The following is an 18,477-nucleotide window of genomic DNA, read 5'->3' as shown; positions in this document are numbered from 1 at the left end:
AGAGGCTTCTATCTGTCCATGGCTATTTATAAGCAAGCAATGAGGGTGTAAATAATTGATATAACTAGCCACGTTTTTCCAGATGCGGTAGCGTGGGGCCGCCAGGTAATCATACTTAGTGACGAGACTCCTACTTCATCCAGTCGTAATATCAACATTAAAACCGCACGAAAAGTTTATTACACCAAATGGTACATGAGCCAACGTTAATCATACCGTAGCCTTTTACAATGCTACCTCTTTTTATTTTTAGCATATTGAAAATCTTAAAACGTATTACAAAAGTACAATTGAATTATAAAACTTACAAAAATGTAATCAAATCCTAAAATTTATTAAATTGATACTATCGAGTGTTTCCGTTAACTCCATCTGTTTAGATTAATAGAATATGCTAACATGCCTTCTTCTTTTTTATATATTTTCTCTCTCCTAGGTAATGACATGGTTAAAACATGAAATACAAGGCTAAAACGACATTTTGGATTAAATTCTAATTTTTTAACCAAAGTCTTAATGAAATAAAATAAAATAAAACAAAACTTTAAAAAAAAAAAAGGGGGGGGCTAAGGGCTAAGGGCAAGGGCAACAAGCCCTTACCACTGTAAAAAACAGAGCTAAGGGCAAGAACAGCAAGCCCTTACCACTGTCACCCTCATCGCTGGAAATGGCCAACAAGGGCTTTGCGATGGCCAACGAGGGCATTGGGACGTTGGCCAAGACTACCGACCCTCCTTGACCATAAGCGAGGGCCCGGTGCCCTTCCCCCAAAGTGATACTCGCTCAAATCTAGGCAAGGGTCGTAACTCGCCTCCTAAATCTAGGTGAGGATTGCCTGCTCTCAGCACGGTTTGGCCAAGGGCCACCACAGCTGGGTGAGAGTTGGTGACCCTCATCCAAATCTAGTTGAAGGTTCGCCAAGTCCTCACCTACGGTTTGCAAGGGTTGTCAGCCCTTATTGAGCCTCCACCAAGCCCTTTTTGATGATGGAGGCAACAATGGCTAGGGCCTACCGCCCTTGCCTTTGGCTTCTTTTATTTCCCCCCTTTTTTAATTTTTTTTATTTCATTTAATTAAAATTTTGGTTAAAAAATTAGAATTTAATCAAAATTATCACTACATTGGGAGAGAAAATATTTAAAAAGAGTCACTTAATCATTTTCCCTTAGTCTAAATTGATAGAATTAACGAAAGAACTCGATTGTACTAATTTGATAAGTTTTAGAACTTGATTGCAATTTTTTGTAAGTTGTAGAATTCAATTACATTTTTTTGAGAAGTCTTAGGATTTCTAGTACACATATCTCTTATTAGATAGGGGTTTGCACTTTTCATTGTTTGAGCTCTTATTTCATATCTCTTTAATTTAACTTCGTTGTAGCAATTTTAGTAACTAAGAATATCCATGTGTGGGTAGTTGATAATTTGGTTGATGGAAACCTATTTGAGGTATTGGAATAGTGGAAATTGGCCAAATGTTGAGGATAATTAGTTGATATAATGCAGCTAGTTGGCAAGAAGACTCAATTTAGTCGAGAGAGGTTTCAATAAGAAATAATCAATGTAGTGAAGCTAATGTAATGGAGTCAACGTAACTATCAAAGTAGTGGAATTAGGTAATCGTTAAGGTAGTATAATCGATGTAACCATCTAGTATTGAAGTCGACAATTTCAAACGTAACTGTTTGTAGGTAAGTATTGTTGAATTGTAATTGTTGATTATGGGTTATAAATACCACATTAAAGAAACTGACTTAATTTTTTTTTTACAAATTTATCTTTATATTTATTATCCTACAATTTACATCGTTAGCAATGATTGTTCCTAATATTTGTACCTTTAAAGTCCTTGTCATTTACTTTCTTATCCAAAATTACGAAGGTCCCTACACACCTAATATCAATTCATATCAAATGATCAATTACACACAAATTCATATCGAATGATTCATTACACACAAAAGACATTTTGTCAACTTTACAACAAATGGGCTGGTATCGATTATGCTCGGTTTCGTGTCTTGTTTGATTTCAAGACTTTCCAACCAAATGAGTCAATAATTTGTATGATACAGATGAGTGTCCTGTGTTTGTTAAGATTTTAACTCATTTTAGAATCCAACCGTCCAACTATTTGTACGATTTGTTCAGGCAAGAGGAAGAAAGAAGAAAACCAATGAGTGTAGAACGTTTGTTTTTTTAGGGGGGCGGTCTACCGAGAAAACGCTAAAAGTCAGTGGTAGCAATCGTTGGATGTGAGGTGGAAAATGATCCACTCTACCTCTGCATTTCATCCACCATTTGTATCGGCAAATCCACTGTTTGACTTATTAATCTCTCAATGTTTGATTGCTTTTTTTTTTCTTTTTCAAATCTTGTCGCAAGGCTTGTTATGGAAATTAAAAGAGAGACTATACTCACAATGTCCTCCCTTAATAGACTGGGACGGAGATTAAAAGAAATCTTAATCCACCTCTCAAAGGTATTAACCACAATTATCTTACAAAAATAGTCTTAAACTTATTATAATTATGACAATCTAGTTCTAAACATTTTTTTTTGCCAACTGAATTATAAATATTTTTTAATATTTATGCTAAGTCATTCCATCCGATCAATTTTGGCTAAAAATCACTAATGTAGCACGACCGTCATTGACATAGACATTTTTATTAATAATTTAATATTTTTTGAAAATTGTTATCTTTTTTTTTTTTTTTTAATCTTTCTTCTTATTTTCCTTCTTCCTCCAACTCGTCTCTAAACCTTAGCAACTAGCTAGAAGTCACCATAGCTGGGCAAGTCCTCACCAGATTCGGTGAGGCTGACCTCACCATTGCTGGGCGAGACCATGCCTAGTTGGTCCTCACATCCGGTCGATCGTTGAGGTCCGACGAACAACCGAAGAAGGAAAAAAAAAAGAAAGAGAAAAAAAAATAAAAAACTATATAAAATATGAAAATATTATTAAAAGTGTCCACATCAATATTAATTATGCCACGTAAGACCATCGATATCTATGTCAGCATCAGCTGGCCAAATCTAACTGAATGGATTAAATTAGTACAAATGTAAAAGATTTAAGACAACGAGCTTGGAACTTTTTTAGTAGTTCTCCCAATGTTGTTGTATGTGAGGCAGCCCGAGTCGTCTAGGGGCTGTTTGTTTGGTTTTTTTTTTTTTTTTTTTTTTTTTTTTTTCTATTCCTCGGAACACAATTTTTGTTCCCAAAAACAAAAAATTTATCTTTTTGTTCCCAAAAAAAAAATCTTTTGCTCCCAAAAACAAAAGAATGTAAAACACGTTTATTTACACTTTTGTTCCCAAAAACAAAAAATTTATCTTTTTGTCCCGGAAACAAATTTGGAATAGAAACAAAAAACAAGAAAAACTTATTTCTTGTTCCCGAGAACACTTCCGAGAAACAATTTTTCTCTCTCGTATTTTTTCCTTCTCTCTCTTTTCTTCTTCTTTTCTTCTTCTTTTCTTTGGCCAGTCGCCAACCTCGGCCATGGCCGGTGACCGATCGTCGAGGGCCGGCAACCTTGCCTTGGAGCGTCACCGGCCCTCGGCGAGCTCGAGCACGAGGTCGGCCTCGCCTTGGCTGGGCGAGCTTGAGCTCGGCCTTGCCGGATCTAGGCGAGCTCAAGCTTGCCCAACCAAGGCCAGGCCGTCGACCAAAAGGAAGAAAAAAGAAAGAAAAAAGGAAAAGGAAAAATAAAATAAAATAAAAATATTAAAAAAATTATACGAGTTTATCAAATGTGTTTCCGTTCTTTTTCTATTCCAGAACATAAATTTTGTGTAATTACCAAACGCGTTCTTCGTTCAAAAATTGTTTCCGGAATAAAAATAGTTTTTCTATTTCGTTCTCGAAATAATTTTTGAATGTAAACGTTACCCTAATTGCCCAAGACTTGTAGTTGACTTTTTTTTTTATTGAAAAGAAAAAAAAATAGATCAATCCAAATGATTGAGGGGTAACATTATCTGAGAGAGCCGAGTTCAATTTTTCACCCAATACGCTTTTCACGATCTTAAACTCATGAAAAATAAATAATTTAAAGAATATCTTTCTAAAAATAATAACTTGTATCGTTGAAAATAATTAGTGAATTAAAAATATTTTTATTATTACTTTAATAAGTGACATAAACGATTGATTTTATAGAAAAAAATTAGAATCGGTTGATTTGTTTGTGAAATAAATACAATTTCAATTGGAACGTAAAGGCGGGCCGAATCGGATAGCTCTGAAAGAATTCAGGATTTAGGTCACGTTTCGTCCGATTCCTTGCGACAAACAAAAGCATTGAGATAATTCGAGACAGTCTTTTTGATTTGATACCCACGATAAGATGAAAATGGTACACAAGAAGAACGCCCATATAATATATATATTTTTTTAAATGTCGTACAAGAAATACCTTATTGGTCAGATTGTGTATTAGGTGGACAACGATGTTGATAGGTGTCAATTCATAGGTTAGATTACAAAGTGGGTTTGACTTATTAATTGTGATCAGGTAATCAACACTTCTCAACCGACAACTTTAAGTGGTGGTATTTACGTAATTTAATTAACCTTGTAAACTGTGCCGCTATCAATTTCTTATGATTAATATCCATAACCTATGCGGTTCGTGCATTTAATTTATTAAGCTCTCATCTCATATTTCTTTAATTTAATTTCGTTATAGAAAATTTTAAAAAATATTGGACATACTAATATAATTATGCACAGCTCCGTTTCTGATTTAGTTTTAAGATTTTTCAAACAAGTGAGTCCATCATTTATAACACATTCAAAAGGCATAAATTAACCAAACGTCTACTTCATGGTTTCGTGTAGTTGGCATATTAGGGGTGAGCACTGGTCTGGTTCCAACCCAAAAACCATCTCAATTCCTGGTATCTAAAATTTAGAACAGTTGACAATCAATCCAACTCTGGTTCAGAACAGTTGACAATCAGTCCAACTCTGGTTCCAAGTGCAGTCTTTCATAAATGTCTCCCCATTTTTCTTGGACTATGACTCTAGGTAGCTGACCCTTTATTTTTTGTGAAAGATTTTCTTTTTTGACAAAAAGGACGAAGGGATTTCTTTTGGCTTTAAGTCCGAATAATATTCATTAGTTGTTCAATTGGTTCTTTCAAGTATTCATCAAAAAAGGGATTCAAATTTGATCAATTCAATTGAGGTATCCAGAAGATGTCCATCTATCAACTCAAGTGACATGATGTTTGGGCTCACTAACTTGTCCGTGTATTTCTTTTCCAAAATCATGCAACCAATCACTCTACGAGTAACATCCAAAATCCTAACAAAACAAATGGCCGTTCGGCTCAAACGACTCTCATTAGCTTTGGCCATGCTCTAGGCCGAAAACCTAATAAAATGTTGTCGCTTTATTGTTTTTAATATAAAAATCATAACACGAGCTTTTTGCTTTTAATTATTTACCTTTCACTTCATATTTCTTCAATTGAAAAAAAAATGGATATAGTAATATTGATTATGCCCAGTTCCCTTTTTTGGTCCGGTTTCAAGAATGATCACACAAATGAGTAAATCATCTATGCATTTGAAATGAAATAAAAAAAAAAAAAAACAAGAGAGTGTCTTCTAAATTTCGAATCGTAGAGCTCATTCTCTAACAAATCAAACACGTCGCAGAAACCACCCTAAAGGAAAAATAAGATAAGAGGAATTATTGAGGAAGAGAGGGAAAAATATATATTTTAAAAAAAAAAAAAAAGGCGAAAAGGTGAAGAAAGAGAGACGTCGCCTGAGAGATTCGAACTCTCGCGGGGAAACCCCATGTACTTAGCAGGCACACGCCTTAACCACTCGGCCAAAGCGACGCTCGATGTTCTTTGTGTACATAAAAATTTATTTGTTGCTATCTTATAAAGATTATAAAGTCACGGGCCTGCCCAGATTGGGCTTAAACGAGCCCGATGAATGTGGTGTAGCTCATCGGCGGTTTCTAAGTTTGAAGGCTCAAATGGCCCAAGCGTCTCTCTTGAACAATTCTGAACCGGGTGTTTGAAATGTGAAAAACAGAGAATTTTGGAAGACCATGATATTTTATTTTCCATAATCCAAGGTCGGGACAAGTAATCAGCAGGCTGCCTGGAGGGGATACTAACACGGCGACCGACCGTCAGCTCTCCTCTGATCGCATATGAGGACGAGCGATGGCAGCATGTCGCACCGCCGTTGACCGCTGTCTGATGGTCGGCCTCAGTCGGTGGCCTCCCGGTCATCTCGATCTCGATGAATGTCCCCATCTCTTGGTGATGGCGAATTGCCCTCAACTCTACGTAACTAAGGGTTTCCGTTTGTCATAGCTGCTCGTTCTTTCGCAATGAATTGCGAATGGAAGTAAAGTCGAGCTATGAAATGATCTTTTGGGATAGTTTTCTACGGTACAAAAGTCATGATACTCTCAATTTCAAGTTTGCCACATCCATGTGGTCGATATATGTGCGTTGCTATGTCTTTGCTAGTCAATTACCCGAATTAGAATGAGTGTGAAATAAAAAGTCATTCATCTCGTGGCGCTTAGAAATATCGAAAAGGAAATTACTATAAAATATGGGCTTTAAAATACTAAAAAGGAGAAAAGAAAAAAAATAAAAAATAAAGGCTAAGGTCCAAATTAGACCAGTCCAACATATACCCACAAACCAACGCGCATAGTATTGATCCCCAAATTTTGGAATTGAGAACTAACCCTGTTGAGTTTGGAATCGAGGACCGAACCAATTATTTTTTAATTCATTTTTATATTTTTTAAAATGATAAACATACTATTTCAAATTACGTATCCATTAAGAATGCGGCATTGAGTAACTAAACTATAAACACCAATATATATAAAATACAAATATAAGATAATGTAACAATAGGAATTTACACTTACTAAAAGCAATAAACAATAAAAACAAACAAATAAGGAGGAGCAGGGGCGAGGGGCGAGGGGAGTGATAAGCAAGGTGAGTAGGCGAGCAAGGCCAAGGAGAGAGAAGAGGGTTTCCTTTTTTTTTGGGTCAAGTTAGGATTGGGTTTCTTTCTATTTTATAATTTACAAGACAAACTAAACTATGAAGAGAATAGATGAGGAGGAGCTAAAATTTAGAATAAAAAAGCATATAATATATATATAACATATATAACATATATTATGTAAAGGGTTGGTCCGGGATCAATCTTAAACTCTTTGGATCGGTGACCAATCCACATAGTGCAAGGTCAATGAGTCTTATGACTAAGGACAGATCTAGTCCCCTTGGGAACAAGACCATAACCGATTGGGTTGGGCTGGTTCAAGGTTGTCTTTGAGGTGATGCTCACCCCTACTTCCAAATGTTCACCACCCCATCTTTTTTCACTTTAGCATAACCATATACATATATTGAACTAAATAGAGCATTTTTGTTACATGAAATAGGATTGAGCCTTTACTAGCTTCTAATACAGTTGTTGCAGTGAGGAAGGGCTGTTATGGTCATTTGACCTGATGTATTGCATGGTGTGGAAGATGAACAAAAAGGATAATCATGTCATGTCCTTGTTATTGTTGAGTTGGGGCGTGACGTTAATTGGTACCAAAGTTTATCTTTTGGGTGTAGATGTTTGGGATGTTGTAAGATTCCGTGTTAGTTTATAACATGTTAATCTTTTGTTAGATATTAGGATGTGTGTCTCATTTTGGATCCAAGCGGTCATTGATGTCAATTCGGACAGGGAATTTGAGAGAAAACTTATGGTGGATCAATAAGAAAAATAGTATCACTTACTGAGCCGTGATAGCTCACTCTTTTTATCTACTTGCTTTTATAGGTTCTTTGGCAAGCCGCAAGTAGGACATGAATGTTGCACTATCAAGTAGGGCTTTTCGATAGTGGATATTTTTTTGGTATGAGTTGTATATAGTTGGACAAATTGTGAGTCAGTTTTTGTTCGGGGTGTATATACTCTCTTTTTTTTTTATAGAAAAACTCTAATATAACAAAATGCCTTTTTTTGTCAAATATATATGTAGATGTATATATGTTAATATTATATTGAATTTTGGTTATGTTAATGCTGCATCTTTTGATGAAATGACGGTCATGTCATGCCCTTGTTTTTGTTGAGTTGGGGTATGATAGACTCATCATCTAAACTCAATATATTCTAAAAACATACCCAACCTCAAAAATTTAAAAGATAAGTGATTGCGAATTTTTTTGCCATTGAAGATATATCCAACTTCAAATGTTACATTTGGTTGTCCAAATTTCTAATTATGATAGAATTAAATGGGATATAATATGAAATTCAAGGTTTTGTCATTTTCTATCAATTGTTTGGTGAATCGTAATAATAAATTGGGATATTTTCATATCATATTATATCCATTATTTAATAGAATTGCATATCAATGTAAATGTAAAAGAAACCCAAGAAAGGATGGATAAGAATCATTCATTACTAATGAAATCACAAATGTACAAATAGAGACAACTTCCAATAATTAATCCATGATTATTGTCCAGTTTAGCAAAGGAGCTCATTGCAACATTTTAGAGTCGTGAGTTTGACCTTGGTAAGAATGCAAACAGGCTACAACGACATCGATGGGAGAAATCAGTCAGCAAATGGTAAATCTAATGAGAGACAGATAGTGTAATCATTCATCTTTGTGTTTTCAAAAAGTATAGTGTCTCTTGCGACTTTAATCAAAGAGTTATGAACTCTCTTGTCGTTTACATGGAGTTTTGACGCAAATCAAAGAATTATGGAAGAGTTACGAAACTTTATACGAATGAGAGTTACGGAGGAGAAGGATAAAGAAAGGATACGTTTTTAAAGATATCTTCTCGCCCTCATTCTTTGACGTCAGAAAAATCCTTCTCAAGTTTGAATTCGCGAGTTCTTCTACTTCATTATTATATACTCATTTTTAAAATTATTTTCCCCTCTCTTCTTTATATATTTTTAATTCCGCCCCACTTATCGAGTAGATGAATACTTTTGCGGGACCTAAACAACAAACTTTCGACGCACAGTCCTCTTGTTTATTAGTATAATAAAATAAAATAATAATGAATTTGCGCATTGATTAGAGGAGGGGGAAAAAAACGAGTTTTCCTTATCCCCGAACGGGCCCACAAAAATGTCATCATCAGGTATTTTTACTTTATCGAGCATACTTATCATGCATGCACTAAACCGGGCCCACGCCCACGCCCACCCCCTACACTACGCTCAATTATATGAGGTAGGCCGGGCCCGACCACGTCACCACGGGTCCGGCCCATTAGGCGGGCGACACGTGGAGAGGGACTTACCAAAGTGTGAGGACGACTCAGCGGCAGCTCCTCAACTCAACTCAATCCAATCCTGGGAAACCTTTGCGGGTTCCCCACACGTGTCTCCCTCTTCTCTATAAAAAGATTCCCCATCTCAACGTCACCAAAATCGCTCACGACTCCCTCTCCTCCCTCCCTCCACCTCTTTCCGTCGATTTCGCCGCAGCTAACGATCGAACAGCCCGGCGACGTGTTCCGGCCGGGGGCGATCAAGCGGGCGCGCTCGCGTTTCGAGGTGTTGAAATAGGCGGCTGGTTGGCTGGCTGGCCGGCGGGGCGACGGCAGGGATGAGCTTCGCGAAGAAAGGATACGAGTTCCTGAGGGAGATCGGCATCGGCCCTCGTAACTTGGGATGCTACGTCAATGGCGTCTGGAAGGGGCGCGGCCCCGTGGTCGGCACTGCCAATCCCGCCAGCAATCAGGTGCGGCCCCGCCTCTCCCCTCCCTGCTCCTTCCGTACGCGCCTGCGCGCCAGCTCGTCGCTTCGGCCGTGATATCGTGGCGATGGCGGTGGAGCTGGTGCTTGTAGCAATGGCGTTTGAATGTTTCGATCCTCTCCTCGTGGATTGCGCTGGCACCCGTCCCTTCCCTTTCCTTCATCCATTTTTTTTTTCCTCTTTTGGAAATTCAAGTGGATCGTGCGCGATCTTTCGCTTTCTCGTGCTTGTGAAATTTTCCGAACTGGATGCGAGCGTGTTATTGTGCGTCGAATTTGAGTCGTGGAAACTATATTCGAGTTGATGGCGCTGCTACATATGTTCTGTGAGGCCAAAATTGGACCTTGGCATGCTTGCACATCTTGCGACAGTCTAACTTGCACTACATAACTACTGGGCATCCTTCCGACATGAAAGGGTGAGGATGATTTAGTTTCAGGAGTGGGTGTTGATTCCTATAGTCTACTACGAGATAGAGCAAAAGTCGGAAAGTGAGAGTTAGAGTAGGAATAGAATAAGATTAAAAAAAAAATACTTGCACTACATTGTCCCGAGTGATTAGAATTCATCTGGTGTTGCTGTAGCTTTTGGTGGCGTGACTTTGATGCTTTACTATGCTATCGTTGCGATGTAGTCGTAATCGATAAGGCGATGTGCTGTAATGATTTATGTTGCATATGTTTAGGAGTAAGCATTTTGTCTAAAGTGAGAGCAAGGTCCTTTTTTCTTTAATTCTTTTATGTCGAATAATTTTTTTTTTTAAATATTAGAAGCATGGCCACAATTTGGTCCAGATACAGTGACTTCCGACTGCCATTGTCATTTTTTTCTTCTTTGGGAGTTAGAACTTGTGATTTTTGATAAGTTAGCTCCACAGTTTAGAATAATTCGACATCTGCTCCATGTGATTTGTAAAATCAATGGGCATTTTATCTGATGGTTTTGTATTTAGGACCTCTTGTATAGATAGATGCCAAAGAAGCTCAGGGTTGTAGAAGAAACCATTGGAAGTTGTGAACTGTTTCCGGAGGAAGTGGATTGCATAATTCATTTTGATTAAATTGTTGCACTTTGAGCCTATGGTTGCATTTTGGCTGCATGTGTCTGTTTCTTCCCCGTATTATACAACAGAGCATCATTGAGGGTTATAGAAGCAATTGAACTGAATTTGGTCTTTGCTTAAAGTGCTCATGTCTGTTAAGTAATTTCTTATTATTGTAAAATTTTAGATCATTGTTTTAACATGGGATCTACTGTCTGTAACACGTGAATTTAATATAGGTGATTGCTGAAGTTGTTGAAGGATCCCTTGAAGATTATGAGGAAGGCGTGCAAGCTTGCTTTGATGCAGCAAAGATATGGATGCAAGTAAAATCACCATCTCTGTCTCTCTTTTATCTAAAGATATGTCTAATTTTTTTTAGATACGTGACTGCCACTTGGCATGACATACTTGCATCTTTAGTTTTTTTCCCTGAGATATCTGCATAGGAAATGCTTACCAGGAAGAAAATGCCATTTTTTAACAACCAATTTGGCACTTCATTTCAGGTACCGGCCCCGAAGAGAGGTGAAATCGTTAGACAAATAGGTGATGCATTGAGAGGCAAACTACAGCAACTCGGTCGCCTTGTCTCACTTGAGATGGGAAAGATACTTCCTGAAGGAATAGGGGAAGTTCAAGTGCGTAATATATTAACAAATCAAATTCTCTTTTGTGTGTTGAAAAGAAAATGTCTCTTCATTAGCTCTATGTCTGGCTTTTCATATTTTTTCTTTTCATCCATTTATTTGTCAGTGTATAGTCTCTCATTAGCCACTTCGGGAGCAATTGGTGGCGTATCAGATAGCATGAGAGGATAAATGCGAGAACTAATGTTTAGTTCTTTTGGCAGATAACGTCAACTGTATTAGAGGTCATGATTTCTTAGTGTTATGGTTCCATCATATACAATAGGTTTTTTTATAACCCAGGTATATATAAGACGCAAATGGATGTGTTGCCCCCTAAAGTTAGTGGCTCATAATCTATGAAATTACCGGGGTTGACATCTTTGCATCTTCGTTTCAGTCTCGATGCTATTCCTCTTGCCTCGCTATCTGTCACTTGATTTCCAGTGCATATCTAACATTCTGTGGACCCCCGTAGAATTTAGCTATATGGCTCTACATATGACATGTTTTGACTATCCGATGCCATGTGGACTAATTTATATTGAGTTACTTGGATCTACATTTTTTGGTTTCTGATCCCCTAAGCATCATACTTTCTACAGGAAATTATCGATATGTGCGATTTTGCTGTGGGGTTAAGTCGGCAACTAAATGGATCAGTCGTACCCTCAGAACGTGAGCTCAAAGTTTAATATCGCTATCTGCAAACTGATGCTAGTTATGATCTTAGTTAATGAAGTCCAGGAAACCGTCATTCATTTCTTTCCTTTGTAAATTGAATTCGATTATTTTTTTCTTCAACGGCTTAGAAGAGCTGCTCTAGGTTACAATAACATTGTACTGCAAAATAACTCTGTGCGCATTATTTGCAGGTCCTAATCACATGATGTTGGAGGTAAGCTTCATGATCTTACCTTGGAAGTTGGTGTAGTGCTTCAGGATGCTTCAGTAATAACTTTGCCATATGTGAAATATTTGGACAGATGTGGAATCCTCTTGGGGTTGTGGGAGTAATTACAGCTTTCAACTTCCCATGTGCAGTGCTTGGTGAGCAGTGTGTCTGGTTTTCTAAATTGGTGTTCATATTCTGCATGCTTCCAAATTTTAATAGACGGAAATCGGAAAAAGAGTACAACCAGGATCCATCCTGCAATTTCAGTCTTAAAATAATTTGTATTCTATTTAGTTGGGTTTGTCCTGGACATAGTTCTTGGCGAAGCATTTGATACTGCTGAGGTTAGATCATTTAGGCGTAATGTCAGCGGTCAACTGGTGCACTAAAGAGAAAACTAAGGTTATTTAAAGTCAGCCTTAATGTACTTGGTGTTGAAATGTGGAAGTTTTATGGTTATAACTACTAAATTCTTCAATAATTTTCGCAGGCATAGTCTCATATCTATTAGGTGCACCATCTAAAGTATTTAGGCTGACTTTTGGTGATGGGTTGGATTAATGGTTAACTAACCCACGAAGAACTAAAACTGAAATATACCTTGCTCAGACAATGCCAACATTCTGGATTGTTGCATGGCTAATCATTTTGTGGCTATAGGAAAGGTGGACCTGTGGAGGTATATATACTTTGTTATTGCTATCAAAGACTAAGCTTGGGATGTATCAAATTCCACTGATTTCATTCCATACGTACCTTTAGACTTATTTTGTTGTTGTGATCCAGGCATTTACTTTTAACTAACTTTTATGCAGCTCTTGCTTTTATAATATTACTTTTATAGAATTTGTGCTGAACATTTCCAATTTCTCCTTTTTCATCCATTTTTCCTTTTTATGTTTTCTGTAGGATGGAATGCTTGCATTGCACTTGTCTGTGGCAATTGTGTTGTTTGGTAAGAGCTCCAATTTCTTTTATCTTTTACTTTTTATCAGTTGTAGAACCGGGGCTTCAATTTCTACTGCTACTCCATGGGTATTCTAGACTGCAAGTGTGGACTTTAGGATGTGTACTTGAACTAGAGTTGCCATATGATTCGCTTGGAATTATCAGTTATTGCTGTTATTGACTCGTTGCGTGAATACTCTGCCCAATTTCTGCTCCTTGGTGCACATGTTCTTCAACAGCCAGATATTCTCAATAGTTTCCTCTTGTTCAGATTTTTTACAATATCCAGCCTGATCTTTTCTCTGCGCCCTGGTATTTGCCAATTAACTGTGCCCATAGTTTATCTTGGTTAAATATATAGATTTTGGATAACTGGACGTTTCCATGGAGGAACTGCAGTTTGTGATGAATCTGGGGCTTCAAGACATGAATTTGACATGAATTGATAGGGAAGCAACAGCAGCCATTGTTCTCTCCTACTTTTTGGACAACAATCACCATCTTCATGTGTCCTAATCTTCATGTATCTTCAATGAAATGTTGCTTTGATGATCCCTCAAAATACCCAAGGGGGAAAGAAAAAAAAAAGAAAGAAAAGAAAACCTACAGAAAGAAAAGCACCAATTCTACCATTTGCTTTATTTGTTGAACATCTCCCAAGTTGGATAATTTTTTTTTTTTTTTTTTTTTTTGCTGGTCACCAGTTTAAGAAAATTGCCCATTCAATGTCATTATAGGAAAGGTGCACCAACGACTCCTTTAGTGACTATTGCAATGACGAAGCTAGTTTCTGGTGTTTTGGAGAAGAACAACTTACCTGGTTCTATTTTTACCTCACTTTGTGGAGGGGCTGAAATTGGTCAAGCAATAGCTAAGGATAAACGAATCCCTCTGGTTTCCTTCACTGGAAGTTCCAAGGTACCACTGTATTCTTACTGTATTCTCTTCTTGCTCACTTATTTGCAAGGTACCTATCTCTTTCGTTCCCTATCAGAACCTGGGTCCACTAGCATATTCGAATCATTATTTTTTGTTCTCTTCTAGTAGAGGTGCAACATTAAACAAAAACAATTCATCCCTTTCTCTAGGTTACTGTGCGAGCTGATATTCTCAGCTCGTAACATGATATGATCACATTTATTCTGCTTATTTTTCTTGGGTGATACCTGAGATCGTTCTTTAGAAATTTTTAACTGGTTTCTTCATGCTCATCCACAGGTTGGTTTGATGGTTCAGCAGACAGTGAATGCAAGATATGGTAAATGTTTGCTAGAATTAAGTGGAAACAATGCTATAATTGTTATGGATGATGCAGACATCCAGTTAGCTGTTCGCTCTGTTGTTTTCGCTGCTGTTGGCACAGCTGGTCAGCGCTGCACAACATGCCGTAGACTGGTATTTGAGAGACTTTTAGATTCTTGCAAATATTTTGCTGTAGACACCCTCGAATAAATTTAAGACTAATACTATGTATGCTTGCTTGCATTGAAGCTCCTCCATGAGAGCATATACAAGAAAGTACTAGATCAACTTGTTGATGTATATAAGCAAGTTAAAATAGGGGATCCTTTAGAGAAAGGTACCTTGCTTGGACCGTTACACACTGCTGCCTCAAGGGAGAATTTTGAGAAGGGAATAGAGATCATTAAGTCTCAGGTACATATTATCTTTTGACCCCCTTACCCACTTTCAGCAACTATCTCAATATCTGCTTGGATATCTTCCTCTACAACTATTTTCACAACACCTGCAGTTTAAACCTTTGTCCAATTGCTACTTAGGAGCAATGGCGTAGCTCTTTATTTGCTGCCTGATGCTGAAGCTCTACGTGGTTGGCTATTTGCAGGGAGGGAAGATCCTTACAGGTGGCTCAGTTATAGAGTCTGAAGGCAACTTTGTGCAGCCCACAATAGTCGAAATTTCCCCAAATGCTGCTGTTGTTAAAGAAGAGTTGTTTGCTCCTGTCTTATATGTCATGAAATTTCAGGTATCTCTTTCAGGATAGAAAATAATTTTATGTTGAATTATCTAGACATTGTCCATTTGCAATCTGGTTGTGATTAAACTCAAGCACACGTCTCTGTCATGCAGACTTTGAAGGAAGCAATCGAGATAAACAACTCTGTACCCCAAGGATTAAGCAGTTCCATTTTTTCCCGCAGACCTGATGTCATCTTCAAATGGATTGGGTATGTATTTGAACCCCACAGATGTTAATTTTGAAGAGATGCCTTTGTTCTATTTCTTGTAGTTTCCTTTTGAAGATATTGATTATAAAAGAAAAATCTACAGAGCACCTACTAATATTTGTGAAGACATCGAGGTTCTTTGTTCCGTCTAACATTGCTGTCAAAGATTTTGGCATCATTCTTCACTTGCCCTTCAGATTTATTATCTGTCCGTTATGTGCATTGCAGACCCCAAGGAAGTGACTGTGGCATTGTAAATGTCAATATCCCAACAAATGGAGCTGAGATTGGTGGCGCTTTTGGTGGCGAGAAGGCAACAGGTGGCGGTCGTGAAGCTGGGAGTGACTCATGGAAGCAATACATGCGACGATCAACTTGGTATCTTCTGATTCTCCATATGACACAATGTTATCAGTTTCTTTTTTATCAATCCTAAGAAGTGCCCATACTTCGCGATTCAGTCTGACCTATGTTAATTTTCTGTGCAGCACTATCAACTATGGGAGTGAATTGCCGTTGGCACAAGGGATTAATTTTGGTTAAGTCGATTCACCCAACTGGTAAGCACGTGAGGTTTATGCACCTCTTTCACTGTAGTGGACTCCTATTTGATTTTATCGGCCTATTCACTGCTGTGCTACTTTTAACATGCAGGATGGGCCTCTCCCGAGCTGCAGAACCAATCACTTGCTTTGGTGGTTTGGGCTGTCGCCAAGATCACTCCTGCGAATGGGTTTTTGCAGTCACAGCGAGCTGTTTGCCTAACTGGAAGAAGACAATAACTCTTGTCGAAACAAATAAATGGTTTATACCAGTATCCATTCAATAAAGAAATCCTCCATTTGAGTCCTCATTGGTTTGGTGTCCTACGAAAGGGGTCGCTCTCACTCCCCTCTCGAGACTAACAAACTCGAAACTCTATGCTTGGAGTGCAATGTGCAAACTTATTTCTTTTTCCATTGCCCGTGATGACTGAATTAGTCATCTTAAAAATAGTCCACCTGAAAATCTCAAACATCTTGTCATAACTAATTCGCAAGGAAAAAGAAAGAGTTAATGTCCACATGAGGATAGCTCAAATTTACGCTTGCGAGAGTTCGCATCTACCCTATAATTGTCTAAGTTCCAACCCTAGACATTAAAAACAGAAAGAAGTTGTTCTAGTGGCTTCCAATCAGAAACGACAGAATTATTTTTTTTCAATATTGCATGGTGCAGACTCAGCACTTTGTTTTTCCACATGAATTGTCACTTCGAAAAGTCATTCTTAGCACATGAGAGGAGTCCTTTTGGCTCCTTCGGGGGAGACTTCCAATTGTAGAATTCCCCCACCAAAAGGGTATGGATAAACGACAAGTGAAAGGTTCAACTAGTCAACTCGATCCGTATAACACTCGTGTTGCGGTAGCCAACAGCTACGTGGCTACTATTCAATAAGAAAAAAAATTATACGTACTTGACTAGCTAATGATATCATTCAGTCCGGATAAGCCAAATTGGCCTCGCCGGCAAGGAAAGTGGCAAAGAAAAGCAATTTGTCATGACAAGATAGGCATATTCGTATAACTCGCAGAAGCTTCCTCCAATAATTGCTCCACCAACTTGGCCTTAATCATGACATCTTTTTTCCAGCATTTCCTATCGAAATGCTCGGATCACAGGAATATTACGATCCGAAAGACGACAACAGCAAGTGATCCTGTGGTCATAAGCCCCCGCATATTAAAAAGGGTTTTGTTGGCGAGAAGCGTTCGTGACGTGTAATAAGAAATTATTGGATTAGGTGAGAGCTGCTTCTTTTAGGAAGAGTGTAGATGCATCATGCACGTTGGGGTTGGTTCATATTAGATGCGCTCTTTCTGAGGCAACCAATCACCAATTTCGAAGACGCAATCTTCGATGATTTTTCTCAAACAAGTCCATCAAAATTATCAGCAAAATTAATGGAAAAAAACAAAGGGAGAAAGGTCATTGTTAGAACGGATTTGAAAATCCTCCATTAAATAGAAAAATTGTTGGCGGTTTTCGCCATTTTCGGATCTTCCCGTTTTTTTGAAATCATTTCGATTTAATGTTGCTCCAGTTTATTAGGCGAATGTGTGCGCCTTTCTATATTAGCAATGAGAAAATCTCAGCCGGGTTTTAACTCAATGGAGATGACCATAGATATCTTGAGAGCTGAGACAATTCTTTTTGACGTCCAACACGACTCAGTGACGTGGATGCATCATGCATATTTCCATCCCCTTCTGAACACCACTAATACTGACGCTTCACAAACAACTGGTTTCAAACCGAGTCTGTAGTCTCAGTTGCTGACGACAAAATGGAGGAGCACTTGGCACCTCCCATCTCAAGGAGGGGGAGAAAGACAAGGCACGTGCATTTATGTACACGAATCCGTTTATAGGTGTTGCGGGAGATGGAGCGTTCCTGATCAAGCAAAGCAAATGGGCCACATGCTGTCCCCTGCCAAATTCATGCACAGGAAAGCTCATGCTAGACACACATCTGGCACTGCAAGAGAAGCCACACAACAGATGAATTTTGTGTCTGCTACCTCCAACTCAGTCTTATCTTGCAATCCACTTTCTTGCCATCTCTGCTCTCCGCAGTCCATCCTGAACTCAGACCAGTGATCAGATTGTCCAAATTCTCATGCTGCCGCTTCCGCTGCTCACCACACCCACATTATTGCTCACCGCCTCACATCACTGCTTCAATGAATCCATCGGAGGAAAAAGAGAAAAACTCAACTTTTTCCATTTTCCGGTTACTGGAAGATTTCCGCGACCGTAATTTTCCCAACATTCGTAGTAATTCTTGAGTATTCGCGAGTAAAAGTAATGAGAAACGCCATGGCTTTAAGGATTCCTCACGCCTAAAAGTATCCATTGATTGAACCGCATAAGGTGTCGATGACGTCAAGGTTCGCAGCCAATCACATGCACCGCCATTTCTTAAGGCCAGGGTC

General features: G+C 38.3%; 1 protein-coding gene and 1 non-coding gene across 2 annotated transcripts; one reads left to right on the top strand and one right to left on the bottom strand.

Moving 5' to 3' along the window:
• Positions 1–5,783: 5,783 nt before the first annotated feature.
• Positions 5,784–5,865, bottom strand: TRNAS-GCU. Its single transcript has one exon. It is a non-coding gene; the product is annotated as a tRNA-Ser (tRNA).
• Positions 5,866–9,473: 3,608 nt separating this feature from the next.
• Positions 9,474–16,356, top strand: LOC104450978 (aldehyde dehydrogenase family 7 member B4). The gene is made up of 15 exons (XM_010065722.3): positions 9,474–9,785; positions 11,082–11,168; positions 11,352–11,483; positions 12,077–12,149; positions 12,347–12,369; positions 12,458–12,521; positions 13,276–13,321; positions 14,052–14,232; positions 14,533–14,709; positions 14,806–14,970; positions 15,161–15,301; positions 15,406–15,503; positions 15,732–15,881; positions 15,992–16,063; positions 16,158–16,356. Exons 1-14 carry the CDS (start codon positions 9,651–9,653, stop codon positions 16,044–16,046), a joined length of 1,527 nt encoding a protein of 508 aa, XP_010064024.2. The 5' UTR covers positions 9,474–9,650; the 3' UTR covers positions 16,047–16,063; positions 16,158–16,356.
• Positions 16,357–18,477: the final 2,121 nt, after the last annotated feature.

This window comes from Eucalyptus grandis, chromosome 6, assembly GCF_016545825.1.
Source record: "Eucalyptus grandis isolate ANBG69807.140 chromosome 6, ASM1654582v1, whole genome shotgun sequence".
NCBI lineage: Eukaryota > Viridiplantae > Streptophyta > Magnoliopsida > Myrtales > Myrtaceae > Eucalyptus > Eucalyptus grandis.
This window is presented reverse-complemented; position numbering and strand designations above follow the sequence as displayed.

Coding starts and splice junctions, on each gene's coding strand:
- LOC104450978 (XM_010065722.3), top strand. CDS start 9,651: ATGAGCTTCGCGAAGAAAGGATACGAGTTCCTGAGGGAGATCGGCATC. Junction 12,150..12,346: donor ATCAGTCGTACCCTCAGAAC/GTGAGCTCAAAG, acceptor CATTATTTGCAG/GTCCTAATCACATGATGTTG. Junction 15,302..15,405: donor TATATGTCATGAAATTTCAG/GTATCTCTTTCA, acceptor TCTGTCATGCAG/ACTTTGAAGGAAGCAATCGA.